Below are 23,232 nucleotides of genomic sequence, written 5' to 3'. Positions count from 1 at the left end.
AGTAACATAATTTCCAAAACTCATCCACAATCTGGCTTATCATAAGAGAGTAGAAAGAAATATGTAAAGAGAAGTTGCTTTGAAAGAAATAGATATTTAGCAAATACTAAATCAAAAGAATTATCATTTAAGTTGAATGTTTACCCGTTCTCAAATTAATGGTTTCATCGTACCAAGAACTTTTTTTTGACATGCCCAAAACATTCATTAGAATGAGCGGTAAAACAAGTGCAGAATAGCTTTTGTAGATGTCAATTTTTACCTCTAAATAAAAACATCATGTGCTCCGAAGCTTCAATTATTATCTTGTTTCCTCGTGCGCTCCTGTTGTCTTGCAGAAACTTGATCCTAATCTGGCTACATTCGTCAAGTTGGGAACTTAACACAAAAGGTGTAGTGTGCTTTGTTTGCATTTGCATTATCTCGTCATAACAATGTGATGACTGTATGCATTGGTGAATGCTAGGGGCTAAGCCAGAACTTCCTTAGCAGGAGAAGGGGTCAACCACTTCTTAACATGTGTCTGTCCCTGCATTAGTATGTGTGTGCATAATTATGTATATGCGAATTACAAAAAACCCAAAGGGTGGGGGGGTGGGGGTAAGTGAATCAGGTCCTCGCTCGCTGGCTACGCCTGTGGTGAATTGCAAGCCGACCCACAGTCAACACAGCCTATGGAAGTTCGCATCAGTCCTTGGTGCTTTTGCACTACAAAGAATTTACAGCTCATGTATAGAGTCGGAACGATAGAGGCCTGTGCACTGTGCGAGGTTAGCGTACATTAAAAGCTGCCAGATTGTCGAAATTTCCGGAGCCCTCCACTATAGCGTGCCTCATAATCATATTGTAGTTTGCAAACGTAAGACCCAAGAAAATGTCATTATATTACAGCTCTTATGTTATTTAATTCCCTTCGAGAAACAGGGGCTTAAAAACAGAGACTCTTATTGAAATACTCAACAGCTTGTAACCTCCTTTCTATAAAAAAAATCCTGTTTCTCATGCCAAGTTTGAACAAAGTGCAGAGCTGGGTGGCCTTCTTTGTTTCTTTTTATTTTTTTCTTCCTCTCCTTTTTTTCCTCATACTGGTTATTGGGCATTTTTCTTTTTATTGGTCACTCTTTATTTCTATTCCTTTCTCTCTTTTTTTTTCATTTCTTGCCCTTTCATCTTTATCTTGTTCTCTATTATTTATCTTTCTATTTTGTTCTTCTATTTCTTTCATTCTAATTGATATGATTTACTCTCTCCTCCTCCTTTCCTTCATCTCCCTTTCAGTACAAAGCTATGCTATGCTCTATCAGCTGGCCTGGGTGGCCCAATGGTTATGACACTCATGCCTTCGAATCGCGTATATACTCGAATACCGCTTCGCCATTTTCAAATACCGCCTCGCCAAAAAACTTTCTCGCTAAGAATTTTTCTCATTTTTTCTCTATTTCTTGTCATTTCTTCCCTACTCACCCATAAGAGTTATTGCATCCCACGCTGGGCAAATCTTTGTTTTGGGAGCGAAGTGATGAATGCGATAGCAACAAATTGTAACATTATACGATGTGAGGCATGGTCGCTAACTCTTTTAGATACGATCTCGCGGTAGGAAAGAAAACACTGGCGAATATGTCTGGCTTGGAATGACAAAATCTTTTCGCGTACGTCATCAAACCGTTCCCTCCAGACTAGAGTAGCACATCCAGGTACACCACAGGCCGCGGTATGAGTGTATGCGCCACAGGCGATTGACAGTTTGTATCTGCCCGGGAACGGCGAGAACCGACATTGGTAATCTAAATGCGAGAGCGTTAAGCAAAATAAACATCGGTAGCGTTGTCCCGACGATTACGAAGAAGCTTGGGTCCCAGCAGTAATCGAACCCAAGCATTCTGCGTGGCCGCCAATTATTCTACCACACAGCCAAGCCAAGTCTCGAAACTGCTTTGGAATAATACTATATGCGAGTGTAATATTGATGGTACGCCAGTTGTGATTGCAATGCTGGCTATCTAGTTTTGTAAACTTTATACGCATGTACTAGTATAATACAGGCGTCACGTCGGGTTAACGTCAATCGTATTAAGCGTGATCCGCGGAAGTCTCTCTGTGTTTAGCACTACCCAAGCACTACCCATGCCCGCAAGCACAAGCGCTACACAACAGCTCACCGCTTCTGGTGTTGGTAATACCCATGTTGCGGTTGGCATCGTTACGCAAGTGTAAACAACTGGTTATATGAAACATATGAGACTGTCTAACATGCGTCTGTTCGCAAAATATTTTTACATATCTAGATCATCATTTCGCAACGTTTTGCTCAGTAGTAAAATTACACATTGACCTTCTCTCCGAATGCTTCGCATAACACCGATTCTCGTGGTGCATAGAATCTGCCGAATTTTGATCGGTTTATACATTATACGGGACATGACAGCGAAAACCCGCCGAGAGTACCCATATAATTGTTATAGCAGTAAATATGAATAAACGAAAGAAAGAAAAGGCTGCACCCTCCGGAATTTAATTTGTCCCAGAACATTCACGAGAATAATGACATTTGCACCGCGAGCGTAGTGAAGCCTTTTCGTCAAAAAAGTAGCGTTCGTGGAGTTTTCAGGAAAAGAAACGCTCGCAAAACAAATTAAGACTGTTGCTTGACGGAGAAACACGCTCCTAAATAAGGGATTTTTTTTTTTTTAAGCTTTAGACAACCTGCACACGTGGTAGACGCCTTTAAAGCTGGTTTGTCCGCAAAAATACGTTTATACGGGCAAGCCCACTTCTTTTGTTCCCCTAATTTTGTACGCCGGGGTCCTTTGGATATGCGTGTGAGTGGAATATCCTGAGTGCTGTCTAAAGTGACACGAAGAGGTCGAGGGTGCTTCTGTAAGGCTGAAATAAATTAATCTACTGCTGAGTCTAGGGTCTTTCTTTAACCAACAGTGGTCTAGATTAAGGTGCCGTCAAGTCATCGTCGTACAGAAGCTCTTGGAAACATTACAAGTAAGCCTTCATGAAGTATTGGTACTAAGGAGACCTATTCAAACAATCAAAACAGAATTGGACAATATATTTCCTAAGAATTGCAAAGATCGTGGCAGTAGGTACCTAAATGCCGTTCATTATATATACACACCTATTTATCAAGCAGAATAACTTTCAATTGTCTTAGAATTACGGAAACTGCCTCTATCCATAACAGATGCTGTCATTCTTACACACTGCATGTCTGGCTGTTCTTTATTAACTGCACGGAATACGTCGAATGCTTTAAAAGTGTTCTATGCCCTTGCTGCAAGACATTAACGTCTAATTCTATTGGTATGGGTACTAGGTCATAAAGGTTTAACCCTCAATGAAAATGGAGATGCACTTGCAGTGGACTCACACAATGGTTCCATAATTTCTATATTACCGACACTAGCATTTATCGCCATGGCACGATTTGACAAATTTGCCACATCGGATGACTTAAAAGTCTCGCTTGGCTACATCCGAGTTTTCTCATCTAAATTACCCCAGAAAAAATTGATGGTGCTCCTCTAGAAGGGCAGAAATATCAGTTAGGAGAATACGATGCTGAGTCGCCCACAGAATTTTTACATACACAGGTCTGGTCTGGTACCCTAATGCCTTCACTGCAACGAGAGTGGATCTGTGTATCATTTCCCCTTAACATGCAGGCTATTTGCAAATCAAAGGAAAAGACTGTTAGAAGAACCTCTCCGTAGGTTAGCTTTAAATTTATCCCTTCAGGTGGTTATTTCCTTTGGAGCAACTGAAAAGGGCTTTAGCTACAGGAACGTTTGGAAGCCGTATGCGATTTCCTAAAAGAAACAGAACGAATACAATGTTAAGCTTAGACATAAATTCAATTTATTTTCAACCCTACTAGCTTGTTGAACTTTCTTTTACTTTATTTATCCTACCTTTAATCCGTGTTTTACCTATTTGTTCTTTAAAAAAACATCATTATCTGAACATATTCGGCTGGTAAACCAATTCATTTTTAAGAAAAGGTACCATCCGTTTCATGGCCGATCCCTCGTGGTGGATTGTGCACATATAAGGGCCAACCAACCAACCAATGAACCCGCGTGGATAAACGACGGTAAAATAGAAAGAAGATCGAGGGCACGCACGTGGCGCGTTATTTCTGCGCGAGAACACGCGTTGTGACTAGGGCCGCTGTTTTGGCTCGGAGCCGCGCTTCGTGAAATGCACTTGGTATGCTTCGGTCGACTCCGAAGAACGGGTGAGCGGGACCTCTGCACAGACTAGAAGCGAAGAGGCGTGACCGGCTCACCGTGCTCCGAGAGCAGGAAAAACGCCCAAGAGACAAGGTAGCCAAGCCGGATTTTACATTTCTCAATCGAAGGCATGGCTAGTGGCAGGGATCGCGCATACCGTAATAAGGATGGTCTCGAAGAGAAAGCAGAGGCCGATCAGAAACAAGCCGACGAAGACGGCCCCGGCGCCGAAAGAAGAGACAGGCGAGAAACCGACGTTAAGCAACACGCTGAAGTAGAAGAGACTCGGACCATTCCCGAGGAAGGTGATCACCCGTCGGATAGCTCCTCGGACAGGCGCGGCAGGGACAGAGGACGGACTAGAGATACGGCATATCTGAGGGAGCTTCGCTATAGGGCTGAAGGTACCGAGTCGAGGCCGGCCAGGCGATACAGCCGTCAGAGGGCCCCCGCATCAGAAAGACGGCGTGGCGAACGAAGTCCCGACTACGACACAAACCTCTCCGGCATCGAAGAAAGGTCGCCTTACAGGAGCAAGGAGAGAGCGCGCAAACCGACGGCGACCAGGAGAGATCCAATGCGCTCGATTATCGAAAAGTATTACCGTGAGAACCTCCAGAATCGTGCGAGAGGTGAATCTAGGGTCCGAAGGTCAGACAGAAAAGAGCCCTCTACGGTAGCTCACGAACGAAAAGGGAAAGCCGAAAAAGCGACGGACGAGACTCGCGAGCCCGAAAACCACAAAGAGCGTGAAGCAAACGCTTTGACGACGGTCACGAAGACCGCTACGGAGCCTAAGGAGCCCCCGGTGTCTACGAAAGACTTAGGTCCCGCAAAACAGGTGACAGAAGAAAAAGGCCCAGACAAGAAGCCCGTGCCTGCTGTCGAAGAAACGTTGGACGACGAAGAGAAGTACTCGACGGGTTCGGAGGACTATTACGAGGAGGTGACGGAGGAAGTCCTAGAGCCCGACCCTAACGATTGGCGCCAAGGGCGTGGTGGACTTATAACGCGTCGCACGACGCGTTCCACTACTAAAAAGCGCAAGTACGGTAAACCGGGCGTTCGCAAGGCCGGCGAGCAGCCCAGGTCGAGACCCACTAGCGACAAGAAAGGGCGTGATGACGAGACTGACGCAGAAAATAAAAGTGGGACTACCACCAGCGAAGCGGACGAGTCGTTCCCACCAGCCCAAGGCATCGAAGATAAGGAGACAACTACATGCCCCTGTTGTGGATCCTGCTGGCCAAGCCACATGGGTGAGTCGAGAATGAAGGCGGCTCAAGGACAAAGCAAAACATGGCGACGTCGCTTGCGCCGTGGTGACGAAGGCCCTGCCGGAGACGAATGGTACGAGGTGCGTAATCTCGGTCCAAAGCCGGCCTCACGCTTCTCCAAACGAAGAACCGAGATGACCGACACCACCGGCAGAGGTTTACAAGGAGGAGTGCGGTTTGCAGACCAAATGCCCTATCCGTATGCCTTTCCGCCAGCCACTCCACCCGCGTACTCCGCGCAACAAGTATATCCCCCGGGTATGCAGGGGCAAGACATCTACTGCAACGCCTATCAACCAAACCTACAGGGACCTTACCAGAGGCCCCCGTTGTTCCCAGCGCCGGCGGCTTTTCCACAGCCCTACCCGATGCCACCAGCTGCAATGGGAACGTACGGAGGGGCTGTTCAGGCAAACTCTGCGACGGCGTTTCCCGCGGCTACCGGCGGCTGCGCCACGTGCCGCGCGCAAGCCCTCTTGGGCCAGCTCTCGCTCGGCGGTGGTCAGCCGCCGCCGACCATAAGCGTGGAGGACTTCCTCCGCCGCGAGCAGCGCGTGCGACAAGAAGAGAGGCTGCGCCTAGAAGAGAAGCAGCTGCGCGAAGAAAAGCTGCGGCGCGAGGAGCGCGTGCGACAGCAAGAGCGGTTGCGGCGCGAGGAACGGGCTCGCCAGGAGGAGCGAAGGCGACGCGAGCTCGAAGAGGAGCGGTTGCGCCAGCAAGAACGGCTGCGCATCGAGGAACGCATTCGCGAGGAGCAGCGCAGGGAGCGTCTCGAGAGGCAGCGACGCGAGAGAATCGAAGAACAGCGCCGCTACAACGACCGTCTCCGGCGGGAGCTTGCCGAGCTGAGGATGGCCACCGATCGCGGTGCTGAGGCGGCCCCTTCAGGCAGCTTCCTCGACGACGTCGTGATCGGGAGCCGGCTAAGACCGGTGCCCAGCTCGGTTCTGCGTAGAGTGGGCTCGCTGGACAGGCTCAGGGCCTCCACCGTGCGAGAACCCGGGGATTCGGAACGGCCTGCAGCGTCGACTCGTGGCGTCAGTCGTCGCGCCCGCTGGGATGACGTGCACCGTTACACTGAAAATACTGGAGATCCACTGAGGCCTCCTCCTCGCGGTGGTGGAAGATTCCGCTAGGGATGCGCAGATGGAGTGCGCCCCTCTTGGACACTTACGAAATGGGGTGCACTATTTCCCATCCAGTATGCTTACTATGCAGACGTTTACCTGTCGTACAAAATGCACCGAGGCTCGAAGATAAGATCAACCCACCGAATATTATAGCAAGTGCGCTTGGCGAGCGCCGATGACTATGTGTGTGGCTTTTCCGCACTAAGCTCGTTTATGTCGTGAAACCGCCTTTTAATACGTGTCGATCTGTTTCGAAGCGACAAAATGTCGCCTTATTGAGCTTTCTTTTTTCTTCTTTGTCGATAGCTTACCGCCCAAGCTTAAATACGAAACTATCAAGGTTTATTATGTATTGCGTAACGACGCTTATATGCTTGAAACGAACGGACTGTTAACTTATGAAAGTGATTCGCCGTGATTTAATTGTCAGCTCGTTCTGCCGGTTTTTTTTTTCGTTTTTGTTTGAACCAACTATACATGGCGTGCAACAATTCGTATGTAATATATATCCAAATTCTGTTATAGAACTATCAGTGACTATACAAATATGTCGCACATACAAAGGGAACTCTACCCTCAGCTTTAGAAGGAAATTGCTTTTCGTGCTGGCTTGTATAATTGATCCTCTTGTGTAGCTTGCACACATACTTTCAATTTTTGATAAATTACCGCTGCATTCACTGTACTAAATGATGATAAGCTGTCATTAGGCCGACATTTGTGGTTGGTTTAAAATAATGCGGGAACCACTTGCGGTAGCTTCGACTGAAGTAAAATTAACAGCAAATTAATTGCGTTAACTCTCGGCGATGTATACAATATCACGGGAGCCTGAGTGGGGCATAACTATTTATACAAGTAGATCGGACCGTGATCGCCGAGGTGCGAACACGTTTCTGAATATTTCTTCCGAACAGAGTTCGTCACTTCTGGATGTGCGCAGTCTTCGGTGAAAAAGCCCCGCCGCTTTATAACGGGGGAACGCATTGACATCCAACACAATGCTAGCTGCTGATTTTCTTGCGAAGAATTTGTATTTGACGTAGCGAAACCGAAATTCGTCCTCCCTACGTGAGCGAAATCGAGCACTCCCCACTGTTTGCCACCGGTACACTGAAAATGACGTATGAACCACAGGAACCAGGTTAATGGGTCAACCAACCAACCAACCAACTTGGCGATAAACACAGCACCGTCGCACATTACAGCTTCGCTGGTAAGTTATCTATACGAAGACCTGGGAAAGTTTCTTCTCTCTCTCTCCCTCTCTTTATCCAGTGAAAGCTGTTATGAGATCACAACATGTGTCGCGTGCTCACCGTAGTTGTCCGCCGCCGCCGCCGGTGTCCGTAACCACTATCGCACCAAATAAGAAAAAAAAATACCCACGGAGTGAATGATGACGAGTGGGACGAAGCGTCCATCCGTCCGTCCGTCCGTTCGTGCGTCCGTCTATCTGCCCGTCCGTCCGTGCGTCCATCCAGTGAACACTCCAAGTACCGCCATCTCGCATCCCCTGTGGCACACACCCGCTCCGTTCGTCCATCTGCTAGTCTGTCTGTCTATCTGTCCGTCCGTGCGTCCATCTAGTGAGCACTCCAAGTACCACCATCTCGTATCCGCTGTGGCGATTACCAACTGTAGAGCGGGTATGTGCCACTGGTGGCTACGTACGACAACGGAGGATAGACAGACCCACGCCTTAGAGAGCTTCACCCCTAAAAACTCCGTAAATAAAACAAAACACGAAGGGCACAATGAAATTCGAACCCAGTCCCCTGCGTACCAGCCCAATATTCTCACACAAAGACACGCCGGTGCTTGAAATTACGTAGCAAACTGACCATAGGCAGGCTTGATATTGTTAACATGAGTAGTAAAGCGTTTTAGAAAAGCAAAAGAACAACCACGTGTCGCACAATGCGAATCACGTAACGAGTGGGTCCTCGAATGCTCTAACCCATTTCTACCCAGTTAAAAAAAGCAATTGAAACCAATTGGAAAATTTCCACCTGGTCCAATTGGTTCCAATTGTGAATTAGTACACAATTGAGCCAATTGGACCAATTGGTTTTACACCAATTGGTTTTACACCAATTGGTATAGAACCAATTGGTCCAATTGGTTGTGCACCAATTGGCCCAACACCAATTGGACCAATTGTGTATAATTCACAAATGGAATCAATTGGTTTTATGCCAATTGGCTCAAATGGTATAGTATGGCATGACCAATTGGCATCTAACCAATTGGACCAATTGTTTATATGCCAATTGGCTCAAATGGTACAGGACGTATTGATTAATGAATGCATGTAGACACCTTTGACAAAAATGCAATTATTGTAAAACAGAACATCTTTTATTTACAAACATAATATGCGGTATCTTGCCATGCAGGTCCAGCACTTTGCTACAGCCACATTGGTTAGTCACGCTGCACCCTGCAGAAACAATAAACAAACAGCATTTGCATGAAGGCTAGTTTCATTACAGTTAAAAAAAAAGTGGCTCACAATGAAAAGTGGAATTAAATGCACTTTAGGTTCAATACACATTGAAGTAGAGCCCCAACTTATCAAGCCAAAATTTGTTTACTACTGAAGTTAAAAAAATTGCAAAACAAAATTGCGGTTGGTGTACCTCTTTGCCATCTTGTCGATGTCTGCGATTTTCTCTCCAACATAATGGTTCATTCGCTTCATGAGCGTTTGGACCGCACTGTCTGGGAAACCTTGCTTTTCCAAGCGACGCTTGTAGCAGGCTGTTAAAAAAAGGCATTTAAACATATATAAGATACACAGGTATAATTATTAACATAAAGCTAAATGAATCCATTATAGAATAAAAAATACGCTTTGTTTTTAGGCAGCTGCACATGAAAATTTTAGGTAGCATCTTCAGTGGTGTCAAAATGGCATCTCATAGCAGAAAAGATATCAAAAGCACTCATTATTACTTCGGTAGCAAAGCATTTTGGATATAAATGACACAAAAACAATGCAGAATATAGAACTAATGAATCTATTCATGAAGTTATCGTGAGAAATTTTTTTAAAACAGATTTTAAATGTAATATCAGTTAACCATCTATGAAATTCACCATTATGTATTTTCGCCTCATAAACTGCATACATCATGAGTGATACTATTAAGAAATGTCCCAGAAGAATAGACCTCTACCAGGGTACATCACAGTGCGACGTCGCTAGCGCACGTGGAAGGTGTGGTTGGCGAAGCATTACCTCTGGTGCCTCAGTGCAGTACGGTCGTGCGATGTTTGGGGAAAGTTTTTTCTTTACTTTCTTTTTTCAAAGCCTAACTTCATGTTACAATGGCGACATCAGCTGTAGTACATGTCAGTGAACATCTAGCTGTGTGGTAAACTGCGTGATGAAATATTTGCCACGCTGGCTGTTTATCTTGAAGAAGTGAACACACGTGGTGGCCTGTGCGAGGAAAAGCGGCATCGTCTTGGAAAATGTGCACTCTATTGTGGAGTGTAGTGTACGTTAAAAGGCATCAACAATATCGGTTCATCTTGACATCTGCAAAGGTGAACCTGAGAAGATTGTGTGTGGTACGTGCAGGGTGAATAACGATGTGGCTTGTTTGCAAAAACATAGGCGCTTGTTTTGGGCTGGTGGCAGCGACCGGTTGTCTACAGAACTTGATTCAAGATTTTAGTGAAGGTAAATATGCATTTGACACGGTCATCTGCGAGTCTGTACATCTCAGCATTTGCGCTCTGTGCAGGAAAAAAATTGCATGATCACCGGGCTGAAAGATACCACTGGTAAAGCTAAATATACGCTTCGCCCCAGCGAGTACACAAACCCAATAAAGGTATAACTCGTTTTATCAGAGGCCTCATATGACTTCATGTAAAAGGCAGAGATTCTTGTTTCACATATACTCAGTACCTTTACTGCTCGATATTCATGAAGTGAAGATGCACACTAGAAGTTTGTGTGTTAGGTCTTAAGGGAACAATGTAAGTATGCGAATACCTTGTATGCATCAGATGCAGTGATGTGACTGTGCAAAAGATAACGTATGTAATTAAGTTAAAGAGTTTAAAAATGCATAAATTTTCAGAGGGGTATGAGGAATGTAGCTGACAACTTTGCTTTAATTTTCACAAGGATTTGTTAACCTCAGCCGAACACACGACAAAGTGTTTTCTTGTTTGTTCTTGTTTCTTTTCCCATTCATCTTCGGTCAGAATTTTGCGGCACGAGTGAGAATTTTCTTCATAACCTCTCGCACAGCAGCTCAAAACCTTGCTGCAGCCAATGCTGTGCCTCGTTTAAAACTGCGATGCACATGTCGCAACGAAAATTGGGTACATTTAGGTCTATACCATTACAATATTTCTCAAAGCATCCGTCACCGTGAATACGTTTGCTTTTGAAGAGGAAAAATGTTTTTTTAATGGCTGCCATCTATGGCAGCCTACAACAATTCACCAAAATTTCAGCCTGACGAATGCAGACACATGCAGCCCTGCTAGTATGTAGAAAGATCCCGCTAGCGGAACTTTCTTGTCAACCAGCCCCAGCGCCGTAGGAAGGAATGGTGGGCACAGTGCTCATAGTGACGTCACATTATTTGCAAACAGGGAGAGGTATCTATAAAAACACCAGATCTGTGCGGAAGGCACAGCACAGTCACAGCGAAAGCTAGAAGAGCGACCTTTCAGAGCCTTTTCGAAACACTCATTGGTAACTAGTACAAGCACACTTGCTTGATACCCACTAGGTCATTATTAATAAATTTATTTGGGTAGTAGGCCAGCATTTGCTATGCTGTTTTTCGTCATTCTTCTGAGAAGCGTGGTATCCGCTAAACACTTGCAAGGAATTTTGTGCCAATTTATGCAGTGACTGACAACGATGAGGAATTATGCCTAAAATGGGTATGCGCCACAGTTAATAGCTCAACAAAAACAAGATTTTGTAATGGGTTGGAGCATTGGATGACCCACTTACTACGCTGTTCACATTGTGCGACAACTGCTTGTTCTTTCGCTGTTTTAAAACGCTTTATAAGTCGTATTAACGCAATTGCTTTCTCGACATCAAGCCTGCCTAAGGCAAGTTTGCCAACAAGTCCCAAGCTCCGGCGTGGCTCAGTGGCAGAATACTGGGCTGGCACCCAGTGGACCAGAGTTCGAGCCCCACTGTGTCATTAGTTTTTTTCGCTATGTTCGCGCAAGACCTGAGTTGTGATCTCACAACAGCTTTCGCTGTAATATATGTGCATAGTACTGGGTCTTGGTTGAACTTCAGCACTGTAAACTGTGCAAAGTGAGGTAACTTAGTTATTGGTGCTTCATTAGAACACCATTTATGAGCTCACACACTGACGAAATGGGATATATGTTGATACTCACTTCGCATGACAGACACCTTCCATGGTGTCAATGGATCCTTTCTCGGCCGATTTGGGAAACGAGGACAATGCTTGCCTGCAGAACATTATACATTAAGCAATTTTAAACACTGCATTACTGGCAGTTCAAAGTACTGGAAATTACCTTGCAATGATCGTCCTTGTAGCTGAGCTGGATCCCAGATTGTCACCAGCAGATCCTTAATGAACAAAGAATCTTTGTCCCGAGCCTGCACACGACGCCATGTTTCCAGCGGAATTCGCAGCCCTTGTCCAATGTCAACCTGCAGAAAATAAAAGCAGCAGTAACACATGAGTGCCATTCACAATGCTTAAATTTAATGTACCATATATAAAGGTTTTCAATTGAGCAGAACTATTCTGTGTGAAGTTCACAAATAAACGCATGTAATTGAACAACAGCTTCTTGCTTATCACATAAAACTAATGCATGCTTTCCTTCAAATTTCACGAAGAAACACTGCAGCTGAGTCATTGAAGCCTTAGTGGTTTACAGTGCACTAGGGCAATGATACACCATGGTTTGTGGGCTGTAACTGGAACATGAGGAAGTGAACGGATCACTTGCAAAGAAAAACATACACCTGTCAAAGAACTAGGCCAGGCTTATGAGCTGAGGATTTCAAGTGTAGTTACTATATGATTGCTGTCATTATGTAGGCACTAAGCACAGCTTTTTCTAAAATAAAACTGAGTCTCAAACATCTCACCAAGCTACCGCCTGATGCACCAGCTTGCGCCTTCAAGGGAGAATGTGGGCACTCTCTGGTGGGTGATGAAGGGGGGGATGGTGTGCTGCTAACTGCTGGAAGAGTGATGTCCATGCTGTGTGGCAGAGGGGTGCCAGGGCTGTGGGACTGAGCAGTAGGCTCTGCACTTTTGTATCTACTGGAGCCTACATGAAAATTGCACATCAGAAACTGAAGTGAACCAACTAACATTGGAACATGGTTATTCGCTTAGAAGGTACATTTGCTACATATAGATGGGGACGAAGGAAGGACACAAGACATAGCGCTAAACTACATCTGATTATTCATTTTTGATGGAACGACCTATATGTACCAAACATGCCAATAACAGCAGTCTTAGTCCAAGCACTAGCAAAGAATAAAGTAAGCAAACTACACTTACCTTGCACACTGCCTATGGCTTATCAATGTTCTGAAATTCTACCTCATTTCTTAAGAGCGTTGTGGAAGCAAAGCTTTCAGGACACTTGTCAGAAGTGTATGAAATTGATTGCAGGAAAGATGCTAAGGCGCATTGCCGGGCTAGTTGGTTGGGGTTCATCATTTATATGGGTATAGCGCACCACCACAAGGACATAAAAAGATCTGCTGTATCTTAACATGATCTTTTCCAGGTTTTACCGGTCTACTGTTATTGTATAAATAGCATGTGTGATCGCAAATGAAACAGTAGTTGCAAGTTAGTGCTAAGTGTGTGTCTCTGTGTCCTTGTGGTGGTGCGCTATACCCATATAATCGCAGGAAAGAAAATGGTGTGAGGACCCCTTCCACGACACCTAAGAATGGACATAGAATTTTTGAACGCTGATAAGCCATAGGCAGTGTGTAAAATGGTGTGTTGTTTTGTAAAACTTTTTTGATGATGCTTGGCCAAAGAGTGCTGTCATAGGCTATTTACGTCCATATAATTTTGCTCCATCAGAAATTAAGCATCAGTTGTAGTTCAGCACTATATGCCTCGTGAGTTCATTCTTCGTCCCCGTGTATATGCGCAGTAGAGTTTAATGATGCAATACCAACTAGCCCAACAAAGCATCCTCGTGAACTTAACTTGCTAAATCATTCTTACACTCTTGTTTACAGAATATTCCTTCTACCAAGAGTGTGTGCCACCACTTCATATATAATATACCAATTAGACTTGCCTTCTCTGATCTTGACTAGGAGCTCCTTTTGGAGATCTCTGTTCAGCCCTCGAAGCTCTACGAGTTCCTCGTTCTGAGCATCTATTTTTTTTTGCATTTCTGCAACTTTTTTTTGGAGCTCATTCAGCTCAGCCTCCTGTGAGGGTGAGACTTTCACAGCTTTTTTCTTTTTTTGTAGAATTTTTAAAAGCCGCTCCCTACTCTCGGAGGGCTTGTCTTGTTCCTAAAAAATAAAACATGAGCAATAAAATACTGGGCAATATTTTCTTTTATGCTTGGTCAAGCAATTACATATAGGGTGAACCATACCTTCGATGGTGCAACATTGCTGTCGCCATCGCTGGCTTGATCAGAATCTTCAATTAGGGGCCTCACCCGCACCCTTTTTCGGGACACAATTTCCTTCAAGTCTTGTTCCGACTCTGGAATACACAACATTCTATTACAGTACAAGTCGTAAGCTAGAAAAACGGTGTAACTGAAGACTACCATAAAAGCAACATGGCCCAAGAGAGCAATATGATTGTAGCAAGAAATGTTAACCTAGAAAAACGTATCTGTCTCAACAGATTGTGATACATACATATAAAGGTTAAAGCTCTTTACATAAGCAAATGACACAAGCTCACGTGTTTGAAAAGGCAAACTAAAAGATTGGTGAACCATCAAGAAATATATTCATGTGTGCACATAATTTCGCGTGTACATTCGAATTTAATGGCTATATATCTGAATCAATTAAATGCTTGATGTCGTTTGATCACATAAATGACCACAGTGCACGCCATATTTACCTGGGTATATGACAAAGAGTGGGTGTACACGTGAGTGTACGCAAATATAATTAGGAAGTTCTACAATTTGTGCGTTCAAAGAAACCTAGAGCGCCTAGCTCACTTACGTTTTTTCATGCATCTGCCTGTTCTAGCCCCCTACATTAAACGGGGCACGTAATTTTAATTTTGCCGAATTGCACGAACTTCGATGAAAATCGCCCTGCACTGACGTATACACGATCGATTTATCGCACGTCACATCGTTGCTGCGTGGAGCACGAAACAATCGAACTAATTCAATGCAGCCTTAAAAATGCACAAACTTACCTCCAACCCGCAAAATTCTTGCGCGGTAGTAGGCACATGTGCCGGTGGAATCGGTCCATTTGACCATAAAGAAGGCTGTCGAATAATCCTCATTCGGATTGAAATTTTTTATGTCTTCCACTGGCACGATTGCCAAATGTTTGTCGTCCTGGTATCGAACGTAAGCGTGAGTAATCATCGCTGCAACGTTCCGATTCCAACACCGCAGACAATCACGCACAACACACAGAACACACTACACACGTTCTCGAGCAGTACGATGCCACCATTACCACGTTTTTTTCCGAAAAGCTGCTGCAAGCTCATTGATGTTGATGCTAGTTAGGCCGTCCTGAAGTGACAAGGATGGCGCCCAGCTAGAACTAAAAAAGCAAAATAAGTTAGACACTGACACTGATGCTAAAATAAAATGTTATTGCTGTTGAAAAATAGTTTGATAAACTTATTATTTGGCATTCAAATCCCCCATAAATAAAAAAGTTACGCCAATTTTGAGGCCATTGTTGAGCTTGTTGGCTCGTTGCACGCAGCAGCGCGGCCATGGAGGCCTCCGTGAGCGCGGCAGACGTCGAAAACAATTTTTTTCGGCTTTTGTGACGTGATAAATGCCAAGAAAAAAACGTTTTCTTTTTTAGGTTGCGTTCACTGACCACTTGCGGTGAGCTATTGTAAACAAACGTATGTTTGGTATGTTTGCGGCCGCAGGACTGTGGTAGCGTGGTCGTTCTGTGGCGTGGGTCGGTGTTCTGGCAAGTGTTCTGTGGGTCGGTCAATCTAGCGTGTAGAGCAAGTGGTGGTCAGAGCGCATTCAAGTTTTACACATAGACGAGCGCATAGCGGTCACCGCCACATATTAGCAAGATGGAACCGCAGAAGAAACGGAAAAAGCGCGGAAGGTATAAAAAGTATCTGAATCCAAGCAGTGTATGCAGTGTGCCCAGATCAACAGACTCATCAGCTAGGCTGCGGCTCGCTAAAACTGTAAGTAAACTTCTTTAATTGTCTCGACTCTATCAGATTATCGGCAAAAAATGTCCTTGTTAAATCTCAATAATCTTGCCGCGCAGGAATCCATAAAGGATGGCTCACACAATAAAAGTTCGGATGAAGGTCCGCTGGATTCGCGGCCGCCCGTCGGTCAAGCGGAGTACACGGTACCGCAAAATGCGACATCGATGGCCGCTGCGGTGTTGGCGGCGGACAGTGCTGTGCAGCATGCGAATAATGACGACGATGGGCAGCGATTCCGATGGAGCGAGCAGCCTATGTTCTAGAACGCTGGTACGTAGATGGATGCCTTCGTCTCAAATATTGTACGCAGTGCGTTGAATGTAACAAGTACGTACGTTTGTGTTGGTGCGTGCACGCGTGCTGGAAAGTGCACCTACAAACATAATTTCCTAAAGCATTGGCTTAATGATTTCGAGAATGCGTGCTCAATTTAATTAAGAGGCACAGTTAAATTTAATTAGAGAAACTGTTGAGCCTCATTTACCACAACGTTACGATTGAAATCTTGGGTCCTTTTCTTGGAGCTGGTTTTCATAAAAGAAAAAGAAGCACGCGCGGGGGGGGGGGGGCGCAACATTTGTTTTACAGAGAGTTACAGTATATATCCTTTAGTCGTGTAAAAATTTGCAAGAGACAAATATGTTTTTAGTATATTCTTTGCTATTTATTTTTATGATTTATCTAAATGCATTTTTTTTTTTGTCTAGACATCTCCGCAGCCAGCCATTCCGGGTGATCGAAGTGAACGACAGAGAGATCTGCAAGATATAGATGATGGAGGTGATTACAGTGGAGACTGTGCCGCCACTGTGTATGATCCATGTGGTGCAAATCATTTCATCAGTGATGATGACAACACAGATTTTGGCAGTTGTGATGACACAACTGACCCTACAACAATGGTATGCTTCCACATAATAATTGTATTCATGTAAACCTTACAATGAATTTTTTCTGCAGGGCACTCAACATGATACTGTGGACAGCGTGACTCGGGGCGTGTTTCTATCTGAATGTAACAGTGAAGTGTGTGATGTGGCTGATGGCATAGACAGTGAGGGACCTTTCAATGGAAACTTGTCAACCGATGCCGACACAAACAGGACACAACTTGGAGATTTGTTTCAGGAGGTCCTGAATGAAAAGATTGTCGTTTCAAAAGGCGAGATGCTTTTGATGATATTTAAACATGCCATAAAAAGTAATTTGTCTTTTACAGCAATGGTGAGTTTGATTGAAATGGTCAACATGTTTTTTGAACGACCTGTTCTGCCACATTCACGATACCAGCTTGGCAAGCTTTTTTCAGAGCATGGCACCGAGATGAGTTTTCATTTCATTTGTGGTAAATGTTCGACAGTGCACGAGGTCGCACAATCCTATGCTCAGTCGAGTCATTGTCAAAAATGTGGCTGGGCTCTAGCTTCCTCAGTAAACAGCGAATCATTTTTTGTCCTATTGGATGTCCCCTCTCAACTTCGAAAGGTTTTAAAGAATTGCAGCTTTCTTGACCTGACAAAGCCCTTAAGTCAAAGCAGTAACCTTTCTGATATTTGTGATGGAGAATTATATCGCAAATTTGTTTCTGCTACAGTAGACGAAGGGCACAGGATTAGCTTTACATTAAATGCAGATGGCACACCACTATTTTCATCCAGCAACACTTCAATTTGGCCTATACAGCTACTGGTGAATGAGGTGCCCATTATGCAAAGAGGGGACAAACTTGTGTTGGCTGCTCTTTGGTTTGGAAAGAAAAAGCCAGATATGAGCATTTTTCTTGATGTGTTTGTAGAGAAAATGGAAGGTTTGGCACAGAATGGCTTTGTTCTTGATCATGAAGGACAGCCGAAGCTGTTCAAGGCTTATTGCATTTGCTGTGCAGTTGATTCAGTGGCAAGAGCCCCCATGCAAGGGGTCATGCAATTTAATGCATACTATGGGTGTAACTGGTGTCTGCAAAAGGGGGAACGCATTGCAGGCACTACCAGGTACCCAGTAGAGAAGAATGAGCCACCAGAGCGTTCTGAACAAGAAATTATGGAAGATGCAGAAACTGCATTGCAACAGGATCATTCTGAAAGAGGAGTGAAGACAGTTTCTCCACTTCTAAACTTGCCACATTTTGATATAGTCTGGGGTTTTGTCCCCGATTATATGCATAGTATTTTGTTGGGAGTGGCGAGGCAGTTTTTAGAGATGTGGATGGCTGATGCACAGTGTGATTTCTATATTGGGAAGCATCAAAGAACGATTGATGAAAGGCTGACAGCACTGGCTCCTCCTAGAGAAGTGCGCCGGTTGCCAAGAGCAACAAAAGAAAGAAAGTGGTGGAAGGCCAAGGAGTTTGAGAATTGGGTGCTCTTCTACAGCCTGCCAGTGCTGCAAGGAATTTTGAATAAATCTTGCATCAGTCACTGGGCTTGCCTTGTTGAGGTGCTTCACATTCTGCTGTCACGTAACATAAGTTTGTCACACTTTCAGCGAGCAGAAGAACTCCTTTTGGAGTTTCACGTCATGGCAGAAGCCATATATGGGAAAAAATGCATGACATTTAACCTACATCAACTTGTGCACATTGCAAAAAGTGTCAAGCACTGGGGCCCACTGTGGGCGCATTCGGCATTCCCGTTTGAAGCTGGCAATGGCGCATTAAAGTCCATGGTAAAAGCTGCAAATGGCGTACCACACCAAATTTGTAGAGCACATCAAGTTGAGGACTTGATCGACAAGCTATCAAGCATAACAACAGACAGGAGAGTGCTTGACTACTGTATGTCGCTCGACAAAAGAGCCACACAGAAGACAGTTGTTGCTGAAGACATTCGCCTTTTTGGTAGGGGTGTCCCATACAGAAGTGATGCTTCTACAGATCTTGTGCAGTACACCCGTATGCTTATGAAAGGGACAGTATACACGAGCCATAACTACTCGTCAAAAAAAAAGACTAACAGTTCTGTCGTACGCCTTGCTGACCAATCATATGCGGTTATAGAAACAATTCTTATGAAACAAGGCGAAGTGTACATTGCAGCCAGGCGCCTCCACTGCTCAGCAGTAAAATATAGCACCTTAGTGATGGAACATTTGGTGAAGGTTCAAAGAGAAGCAGCAACAACAACTCTTGTATCAGCATCAGAAATTTTCAGTGTTTGTGCACACATGCAAGTAGGCCCGAACATATTCATTTCACCCGTGCCTAGCTCGTTCACAATGTAAATTTTCAAATCTGGTGTGCAATTCTAATAGACCATTTTCAAGCACACCATCGCCACTAACAAGTGCGGAAGCACTCACGGGTAAAGTTGGTATGCCAGAGCAGCCAACGGCAAGAAGTATGCGGGCCTCACGCTTTACCGCTTGCGTCATTCCAGGACTTCTTAGAGACCTTGAATTTGGCTAGGTGCAACATATTACTGCGTAATTCAATTGCGAACTTCAGTGTTCAGCTGCGAGGGCTTCTCGACTATTTCCATCAGTCTCACTATAGGATTTTTTAAGTGGCTCAGAAGTGTCATCCCCCTTTTGTTTTCCTTTATGGCAAAAAATGAAATAAAATAGATACACTCTGTTGCCTATGAAACGCTCGAGCAGTCCTACATTTGGAACCAATGTCCACTGACACTGTCTACGAGTAGAATGTGAGGTTCTGATTTTGAAGAGTTCTATAGAAAGTATAGTCCGCATTTAATAAAATAAGATACAATCACTGAACGGCCGTGTGTGTTGCTTGCACCATATGTGATGATTTGATTTGTGGGGTTTAACGTCCCAAAACCACGATATGATTATGAGAGACGCCGTAGTGGAGGGCTTTGGAAATGTCGACCACCTGGGGTTCTTTAACGTGCACCCAAATCTGAGCACACGGGCCTACAACATTTCCGCCTCCATCGGAAATGCAGCCGCCGCAGCCGGGAATCGAACCCGCGACCTGCGGGTCAGCAGCAGAGTACCTTAGCCACTAGACCACCGCGGCGGGGCTTCCACCATATGTGTAACGAACGATACGTGTCTACTAACCTTCATTGGCACTATAACTACAAGTTGGGATTGTACTAGAGCAAATAAAAAGCAGGACAAAAAAGGGGATACAAATTCTCTTACATATATCAATTAATTCAAATATTTGTAGCTTCTTCATTATTCACGGGCAAAGTACATCCATATTTATCTTTCTTAGCCTTGCCAACCAATTTTTGCAGACAGATGCAACAATGCACAGGATCCCCTGCCTCTTTGAGGCAATCGATTTGTAGCTGGAAACTACTGCTCATTTTATGTGAGCAAGTTTTTTTTTTTGATGCCGTGTGTAGCATGACGTTACAATACCTCGTTTAGCAATATTCGAATGCTCTGACATGAAATTAAGACACTGGTTTCGATGAACCAGTCGTGCAACCTAAAATCAGGTACCAAGAAACAGCAAATTATCATAGCAAGGAACCTCACAAATAAATTCTAGTTCCGTTCCTTTTTAAACGCATTTAGAATGTGCTCACTTCTTTGCACAGTGCAAAGAAGTGAGCACTTGTGAATTAAAATAAAATAATCACTGTACCTAAACACTGTAAAACCTTTCTGCTGTTTTGTTAAACCCGATCATGGACAATTAATTGTTAATCGTTGAACAAGTAATCATTTATAATTATGGATTTGGTGTTCCAGCTCCCACTGCTCACGATAGCACGTTTTGACTTATGTATCGGCATGTGATCATTCATTCGCGTGCCGACTGTATCATTCCTTTAGCATTTAATGTGTAGATATACATGCAGGTGCGTTCAGACATGTATAGTATTTTGGATGTAATAGTCAACATTTGGGGATGCCTCTTAATTTTTCTTTTTTGTTCGGTGCTCCCACGGCACCAACGAGCAGCGGGTGATCGAAAACAGCTGGCGCGTTTGACCGATTCAACGTACACACTTTTCCCATAGTGCTTCCCATGCCTGCGAGGGCTCTGGGATTGCTTGAAAATGGTCTATTTGTTTTGCACTGAGGGGACTCGGCATGCTCATATGGTTCAGATGTGCTAAGGATATTTATGATTAAATTGACACTAGATAAAACTGGTATCCCATCTTGGTGAAGTGCTTATCCTTACCACTTTTTCTGTACAACTCGAGAGCTCTCCTAACTGGTATGTGGCACATTATATGAGCATTCGAGTTTTTCTTTAGAAGGGCTTGTATGCTAATTGTCACTATGTGATTGCGTCATTGTAACTGTTGTATTATATGTTGTATATTCTTTTTTCAATGTGCATTTTATGAAATGCCATAATCAAGGAAGTTAAGACATTTGCTTAGGGAGCATAGGGACTCGGGTTTAAATCGCACTAATAGAGTGAAAATTTGTTGTTGTTTTTTTCATTTGTATTTTTATGATTGTCCTAAGTCACAAAGTGACATATACTCTTTTCTTCTTGTCCTTGCATATAATTGCTAGTGCTTGAAGTTCGGTAAAATTATGATTTCAGCACTGCTCATTGTCGCTATGTTATTGCAACATTGCAACTATCATATTGTATGTGCTATTTTTTTTAATATGCATTTTATTAAATACCATAATCAAGGAAAGAAAAATGGGTTTGTAGCCCACTGGTTAAAGGGGTCCTGACAAAATTTTGTGGCTGAGACAGCCTGCAAGGTCGATTCCCGTGAGCATTTGTATATCATCTGCAAAATATCAACTGCAAATATAGGTTGGAAGGTATTTTAAATCGATTTTGGAAGTTTGCATCTTGCCACTGACACCCTCGAAGGGAAACCTTTGAAGACCCCCTACTTCCCTTCAGTCACCATGCTGCAGTCAATAAAACAAGTTATGATGACATCATAGCTGCCTTTTTTGTTGCGTTTGTTATCGGAGTCTATACTTCTTGGCGGCTGCTTGGGAGTGCTTCGCTGTGGCACACGCTTTGAAAGTTTTGTGTTTGGCGACATTGCAGTCAGGTTTACTATTCGAAAGTAATTCTTGATGTGGACTGTACAGAAGTGTGTCACAGTTCTTTGTGCTGACTTGATCAAGAGCTGCATACTCTAGGTAGCGATAGTTGCCCCTGGTGGCTTCTCGTTTTTTGGAGCTCTTTCAAACTGATACTGAAAGTGGTCAATTGTCAGGGGCCTGTAATTATCTGTCCCGTGCTGCAGCAAATTATGTGTCGTGTCATGACTAACAGGCCCCCAGCAACACATTGCAGCTGAAAAATGCGAGGCCAATGTTTTTGTGTCAGTACCCCTTTAAGGCATTTGTTTAAAAGCATGGGGGCTCAGGTTTAAACTGCAGTAATTGAATGAAAATTTTTGTGTTATGTTCATTCGTATTTTTATAGGGAGGACTGTTTTAATTCTCTTGTTGTTCTGGCATACAATTGCTACTGCTTGAAGTTCAGTGAAAAATGATTTTGCCGACAACACCTTACTAGTATTGGTGATTGAGTTTCATTGCTCTGGAACCTTGATGTTGTATTGCAAGTGTTGTGAAAAAAATGCACCAAGATAGATACAAAGGGAGTGTCTGCTGCTTACTTTTGTTGTACTTTTTGTACTAATAAACGTTTGTGTGACCTGATTGTGTGCTTTTGTTATATACATGCCTGAAACTGCCTCCACTGCTTATGGCCTTTGAATATTAATTCGGTGTTATATGCCAAAAATTTGCACTGCTCTATTTTCAGCTGTACCATTTAGATTGATGTAACTGCCTTATGTTTGCAATAATTGTACCAAGAAACATTTTTTCAGAAAAAAGGTCTAATCTATTGTAGTGTCCTTGAATAAAACTAGCTGTAATCACATTCAAGCAAAAACATTTTTGCACTGCTCTCACTATCCCGAGGCACGCAAAGCTGTGAATAAAGTTCCCTGTAGTGCATGCATGACAAAAGGATATAATGCTGTTTTTCGCAAGAGTAGCTCCATGCACATGAGCTGTGTAACTTAGTTTGTCTTTGCGGAACTTACGTGGCTTTCAAAACTTTTAAAAAATGCCATTAGTGTCATTTGGCCTGCTAGTGCCCACGAAGAACTAAAATGCCGAAGGGGCGCTCAACGGACTGACTAAAAACCTAGTAGATTGTGTGGTGGGCCAAAAAGTTGTACAATATATGCTAAAAGAGACTTGACAAGCACAAAATGAGATAAAAGCCGAA

General features: G+C 43.9%; 2 protein-coding genes and 1 long non-coding RNA gene across 3 annotated transcripts; 2 read left to right on the top strand and 1 right to left on the bottom strand.

Moving 5' to 3' along the window:
• Positions 1-4,184: 4,184 nt before the first annotated feature.
• Positions 4,185-7,311, top strand: LOC119169318 (uncharacterized). The gene has a single exon (XM_037420430.2). The coding sequence runs from the start codon at positions 4,375-4,377 to the stop codon at positions 6,655-6,657; it is 2,283 nt and encodes a 760-aa protein (XP_037276327.2). The 5' UTR covers positions 4,185-4,374; the 3' UTR covers positions 6,658-7,311.
• A 1,679-nt stretch (positions 7,312-8,990) lies between these two features.
• LOC119161527 (uncharacterized) lies at positions 8,991-15,394 on the bottom strand. Its single transcript, XM_037414049.2, has 8 exons — positions 15,066-15,394; positions 14,272-14,384; positions 13,963-14,185; positions 12,776-12,960; positions 12,190-12,328; positions 12,046-12,120; positions 9,294-9,414; positions 8,991-9,094 (listed from the first exon to the last, which is right to left on the bottom strand). Exons 1-8 carry the CDS (start codon positions 15,241-15,243, stop codon positions 9,079-9,081), a joined length of 1,050 nt encoding a protein of 349 aa, XP_037269946.1. The 5' UTR covers positions 15,244-15,394; the 3' UTR covers positions 8,991-9,078.
• A 211-nt stretch (positions 15,395-15,605) lies between these two features.
• Positions 15,606-22,652, top strand: LOC119161526 (uncharacterized). The gene is made up of 4 exons (XR_012887133.1): positions 15,606-16,046; positions 16,133-16,346; positions 16,784-16,978; positions 17,037-22,652. It is a non-coding gene; the product is annotated as an uncharacterized LOC119161526 (long non-coding RNA).
• Positions 22,653-23,232: the final 580 nt, after the last annotated feature.

The sequence above is a fragment of the Rhipicephalus microplus genome, chromosome 2 (genome assembly GCF_043290135.1).
Source record: "Rhipicephalus microplus isolate Deutch F79 chromosome 2, USDA_Rmic, whole genome shotgun sequence".
Taxonomy (NCBI): domain Eukaryota; kingdom Metazoa; phylum Arthropoda; class Arachnida; order Ixodida; family Ixodidae; genus Rhipicephalus; species Rhipicephalus microplus.
This window is presented reverse-complemented; position numbering and strand designations above follow the sequence as displayed.